Here is a 6,000-nt window from a genome sequence, read left to right as displayed (position 1 = left end):
TGTGTGCGGGCGCACGGGCGTGCACCAGAGAGAGAGAGAGAGAGAGGGAGAGAGAGAGATGGGGGGGTGGGGAGAGAGAGAGGGGGAGAAAGAAAAGAGAGAGTGCTCTGGAACCTATGTTCATTCTCAGAGGGTCCACCAGCTCCTGGTCCCCCAAGTGAGCATCTAGGAAAAAGCGCTCCAGGGGGCCCCTGGGGCAGCTGGAGGGCACAGTTCCTCCAGCTGCGCCCCCTGCGGGCTCAGGGGATGCTGTCCTGAGGTGTCCAAGCCCCTTTCTGTGCACATGCCCAAGCCTCTGGGGGAGTGTGCAGTCTGGACACGAATGCTTCGCTTCCCTCCTCCGTGCTGGGCCGGGTAAGTGGGGAGGCTGGACTTTGGGGCCTGAGAGCCTGGGGGTGGGAACCTGCCAGGCAGCCTGGGGCAGGGGGTGGGAGTGGGGCACCTCTGGGAGTGCTGGCTGTGGGTCCTTCCTGGCTCTGCCTCTGCCCCTGGGCAGCCTTCCCTGATCCACCCCTCTGTCCTCCCTTCCTCCTCCTCTGAGGACTCATTTGTGCCTCTGTCATGTTCTGCCTGGCTGGGCACCTGGGATGGAAACCTTTGATGGCTGAGATGGCCGTTGATTCAGTGGCGGTGCCTGCGCCGGGCTCTTGGTTGGCGCTCAGTAAATATTTGACGGATGAGACTAGGTTGAATCGCCGAGCACCCATATGCCTTTCTTTTCCTAATGAATTTTTACAACATACAAGGCTCTACTGGGGTCTCTCTCCTGTTTTACCAACAGGGAAAATGCGGTAAATAACTTGGGTCATTTCTGCATGGAATAGCATCTCTTCCTGCAGTTTTTAAAAAAATGGCAATCAGCATGTCGCTGGTCTGAACATGCAAAATGACAGGAAAAACAGTGGCTGCCTGACAGGTGGACTTCTGTCCCTCCTCTGCCTGGCAGTCCCAAAGCCGTTTCTGACCAGCCCATGGTCACCCTCCGGCAGGTGGAGACAAGCCTGCTCCTGGGTTTCCTGCAGGAGGCCAAGGGCCCAGGCTGCGGGGAGGCTCCCCTCTCACAGAGAGCCGGCTCTCCCCATGCTGCTGTAATCTGCTCCGGCTGGAATTGGCCATGACCTTGTAGCGTAGATGACGTAGGGTAACACAAGAAGGACCTCACCAAGGCTGTGGACCTTGTTTTTCTGGAAGTTTGGATTAAAAACGAGAAAATTTCTTATCGGTCTGAATTGGCTGTGCTCCAAAGCTGCCCATCGCAACCATTTGGGAAACTGAACTCCAGTTCTCAGTGTTGCTGCAGGAATCACCTAGGCAGTTGTGATTCTGAACCTGTGCTTTATAAAACCCTCTGGGCGAGGCCGGTGCACAGCCGTGGCTGGTCCCTTGGCCTGGATGTCTTTTCTGATGCTGAGAGAGAAGCTTCACAATCAGAGCGAGGGCGGAGAGTGCTCCTAGGACCCTGTGACTGTGATTTGGCCACCCCCGACCCCCCACCAATGATGGGGACTTGTGAGGAGGAAAATCTGCAGTAAATAATTTTATCCTTATTTATCGCCAAGCTTGACAAAGGCATTCGCATTCAGGACTCCCAGGATGACAAACTGAAGGGACTTTTGCAATCGCTTAATCCCTTCCCCCATTTGACAGATGAGGAAACTGAGGCCAGCTTGGTGACCAGCCTTGCGTGAAGTGTTAGGAGCTAGTTAGGAACAGAGCGATTTTCTTGGAAGTTCTTGAACTCTGAATGGCACTGCCTGCAGGGGTCAGATGCCTTCACAGGGAGCACGGGGGGGGGGGGAGGGTCCCCCTTAGTGTATGCCCACTGTGGGCTCAGCCACGTACCCTGGTGTTTGTGGCACGCCCCCCTCCCAACATCTTGGACTTGCCCCCGTCACATGGTCCGCAGGCGGGACAGAAATCTGCTCTACCATCTGCGCGGTGGGGAGTGCCTCTCCTAGAGTGGGTGGTCCTGATTAAGGGGCTGTCCAGGTTTCCAGAGAAGGTGGGCGCCTCCCTGGGGCGCAGGCCTTCCTGCACACTGATCACCCCCAGACTCCCCCAGCGCCCCCTCTCCACACTCCCCAAAGATGCGCCGGGAAGGAGAGATGGAGGCCTGTGCCATGAGTCGAGTTCTTTATTAATTTTGACATTTGTTCAGCTGGTGTAGGGAGCATGGTCTATACATCAGAGTGGAGTGGGGTGCGTGGTGGGAAAGTCCCTCCCAAGAACAGAGCGTGTGGGAGTCAAGAAAAGAATCATTTTCATAACAATTTAAAAAATCAAGGTGATTCCAAAACGTCTAAACAGCGTCTAAGGTGCAGACTGCAGCATTCTCTAGGCATTGTGTGGCGACCCCAAACCTCTCCCCTACAGCTCCTACTAGCAGCGGACGCAGCATGCCGCCGAGGGCCGGGGGCCGGCGGGCCAAGCAGCCAAGCCAGACAGAGCGACGAGCCAAAGCGCAACCGGGGCCGGGGCCGCGGCTCTACAGGAGCTACTGGGTCGGCGGCGGCGGCGGCGGCGGCGGCGCCCAGGCGAGGCGGCGGCGGATCGCGGCGGGAGGCGGCCCTGCGCCTGTCTCCCTTGGCCTTCACCGAGTCCGGCCGGCCGCGGCGGAGCGGAGGGACCGGCCGGCGGGGATGCTCTGCGCGCGGCCCCCGCGGGGGTTGGGTCTGGGGCTCGCGGACCGACGCTCGCGCTCGGGCTCCCACTCCCAGCCCGCCCCGCAGGGAGCCCGGCCAGCCCCGCCCGGACCCACCGGAACACTTGTGCGCCGGGTCGGCCGGGGCTTCGCGGGGCGGGGGGGGGGCTCTGACATCGAGGGAGCTTCTGTGCTACTTGGAAGGTTCGGATGTGTTCTGAGGACACGTCGGCAGAGAGGCGGGGAGGAAGGTGACCGGACGTCCGCACACAGTGGCCCTTGGGCGGGCGAGAAGAGCCTGCAGTCTCTCTCCTGGCCCGGAGGGTGCCTGCCGCACGGGGCAGGCACGTTGTGCTGATTCGGGCCTCCCTCTGCTGGGGGCTCTGGTGTAACTTAAGGCTCTTCCCCGATGGCACCGAGGCGAGGAACAGCCAGCCGCCGTCTCCGTCCTGCCCTGATGGGGCCCTGGCCCAGGAGGGTCTCCTTCCAGGCTGGGGCCTCCTGGTGGTCGGCCGTTTCTCCCCCTGCGCTGCCTCTCCAGGGGGTTCAGGGTGGGGTGTTGGTCAGATGGGGGCACTGAGGCTGCCCAGCCCAGGCCCCGCATCCCACGGCTGCCTGGACTTAGAGCACCAAGTTCGCTCTGGGAGACCTCGGGGTGGCGGCTGACCTAAGAACGCGCAGGTGCCTTCCCTAGCCCTGCTCCCTTCCTTCCTCTTTCACTGAAAGACAGGCTGTAGCTCCTTCTCCCGCAGCCTGGAGAAGTCCTCAGGAGCTGAGCTGTTAGTGCTTTGTACATACTGCTAAAGTGTTTCTATTGGTTTGCATAGTATTTATTGTTTTTCATATACACAAGGCTGCTTACTGTACAGTTGACGCTTTGAACACGGACTATGATATAAGTGCTTGAAGACATAGAAAACCTCTCCTCTACTGAACATGCTGGTGCAACCCTGGCCCTCCCCCAGCTGAGAGTGAAGACCCTTTCGGATGGGCTCTGGCTCCCTTGGAGCCCTACGGCTAAGCCTGGGGGTCCTCGCCTCAGGGTCTTAAGTCCCTAACACGAGGAACCCCGAATGCACTCTGAAGGTAATGATTTTCCATTGGAAGATGATTGATACTGAAACTGGCAGAGAGAGAGAGAGCGACAACATAAAAAAAATTCCAGTTTATCCACAGGAGAGTCTATACAACTTCGGATGTCACAGTAAAATCTGTGTGTATACTGAGCAGAGGGGAGAGGGGTGTGTGTGTGTGTGTGTGTGTGTGTGTGTGTGTGTGTGTGTGCGTGCGTGTGCGTGTGCATGCGTGTATCCTGATGCCACGTAGAGCGTTCTGGAAGGTTCGGTCCACGGGGGAGCGGCAGGGCTGGTCACACATGGAGCGTGGAGGTGTGGGGAAGGCTGGCGGATGAGGGTAAGGGATTAAGGTATGGAACTGATTTCATGTCTAGTTTTCTTTTTTTTTTTTTTCCTTTCCAGGAAGCTCACGTGGATTTCTTACAGATGAGGTTGAAAAAAAGTACCCTGTAACAAGTCGAAATTGAAATGATTTTAAAAAAATATCTCATCCCAGCCACAAAAGAGCCCTTGTTTGCTGTTGCGTTCAGTGCTCTCCTGCACTTGTTTTACGTCCCCCTCTCTCTCTCCCCCCTCTTGCTGCTTCTGTCCGGACTCCCGAAAGAGATCCACCGTCGCTAGAGGCAGGATAGAGGACTGTAGGTCATGCGTCTACAGTCGGCCGTTCATGCGAACAGGTGACTAAAGGACGTCCCTTACAGAGGTCATGCCGTAAGCCTCCAGGGGCGTGTGCGCGGCTTCCGGGGCCTCGGTCCAGCTCTCGGGTGCGTGGCGGAGTGTGTGGAGTTCAAGGGTTGGGTGTCGAGGTGTGATCCTGGGGGACACACAGAGAGGAGTCACTTAGAATTTAGAGGCGCAACTCCCAGCAAAAACCCACTATCCAGAGTTTTGTGCTGGCGGCTCGGGCAGGGGTGAGTCAGGAAAAGCAGCCTCCCCAAGCCAGGCAGGAGCTGAAAGGCGCTGAGCTTGGCCTGGACCTTCCTGAAACACCAGCCATCCTTATCCCACTGCCTGACGCAGAGGCTGCCGCTAGCTCCACGCCCATGGATGAGCTCCCCGGGATACCCTCCTGTGGGGTACTCTGTGCCCGCGCGGTCACCTGGGGAGAGGTCCCCCTGTACCCAGCACCTAGGAGAGGGGCCATGTGCTCGAGCCCAGCAAGGGCCAGGCCAGGCGGAGGCAGCACCCTGGCTTGTTCGGTTTGGTTCAGCCAACATGCATTGATGTCTCCTGTGTGCCAGCCTGGGGGCCCGGGGATGGAGCAGACATGGCCTCTGGAGCTCACGGCCTCAAGGGACCTCAGCGCCTCCTCGGCTCTGGTCCACAACCCTTACTGTCGGGGCCTCGGGCTCCTCTCCCTGGGCCCTTTGGATGGACAGCCTCTACTGGGGCAAAGAGATCTTTGAAAACCAGATGGCTTCTCCCCAGGAGACTATGTATGCTAGGCTGGAAGACAGCAGCTTTGCCAGAGTGAAGTTCAACCCTGCAGCCTGGGAATCACAGAGACACGGGGCTCCTGCCCGCCCGTGGGGCCTGCTCTTCCAGCCCGGGGAGACAGCTCCATCTCCCAGCCCAGCCACCCAGGGTTCTGTCTGCAGGGACTTAACATTAAGAGGAGCTGACAATCTCCTGGGTGGGGTGGGAAGGGACACAGAAAGGTGGAAACTCACTTGAGGCACAGCCGTCCCCGGACGGGGAGCTTGCCGTGGGTGCTACAGGTGCCAGGGCTGGGGAGGAGGCTGGAGGTGATCAAGGGGAACTCAACCCTGAGTGGTTCCCCGGGGATGGAGGGTGGGCCTGAGCTCCTCCCCAGAGCGAAAGGCCAGGCCTTCTACTGCCGCGGCTTGAGCGAGCTGTCGCCCTGGAGGGCACTCTCCCATCACGGCCAGCCAAGCCCCTCCCCCAAGTCCAAACCTGCACGCTCGCCGCTGCCTGCCTTCGTCCTCGGCTCCGCCGTCAAGGACACTCTCCAGTCTCCACTTGGCTGATGTTCTGCCCGCCACCCTTCAGACCTCCCCTCCACGAGGCCTTCCTGAAGACTTCCGCTTCCCCTGATCTGTCCTCTCCTGTTGCCGCCTTGCATGCAGAGTAATCTCAGAGGGCAGTTAAGAGCATGAACTCTGAAGCCGGTCTGCCTGCGTTCATATCCTGTCTCTGCCAATTTCCCGCTGGGTGGCCTCGGTCAAGCTACTTACACTCCCTGGGACTCGGTTTCCTCCGCTGTAAGACGAGGGCAGTCGCAGGACGTACCTCGTTTGATTGTTGTGATGTTGGAGAGCTAAC

The 6,000-nt window shown here is 58.9% G+C and overlaps 1 protein-coding gene across 3 annotated transcripts in view; it reads right to left on the bottom strand.

Annotated features, from left to right (window-relative positions):
- Positions 1 to 4,174: 4,174 nt before the first annotated feature.
- The window catches only part of ANK1 (ankyrin 1), a 100,205-nt gene continuing 98,379 nt past the window's right edge, over positions 4,175 to 6,000 (bottom strand). For all 3 annotated transcript variants that reach the window (XM_055080976.1, XM_007127009.3, XM_024131421.3), the window contains one exon: positions 4,175 to 4,531. In XM_055080976.1, the coding sequence (XP_054936951.1) occupies positions 4,505 to 4,531 (27 nt within the window). In that variant the 3' untranslated portion in view covers positions 4,175 to 4,504. The remainder of the gene's footprint in view (positions 4,532 to 6,000) is intronic.

Source organism: Physeter macrocephalus, chromosome 20 (assembly GCF_002837175.3).
Source record: "Physeter macrocephalus isolate SW-GA chromosome 20, ASM283717v5, whole genome shotgun sequence".
Taxonomy (NCBI): Eukaryota; Metazoa; Chordata; class Mammalia; order Artiodactyla; family Physeteridae; genus Physeter; species Physeter macrocephalus.
Note: the sequence above shows the minus strand (reverse complement) of the source record. Positions and strands in the feature narration are given on the sequence as shown.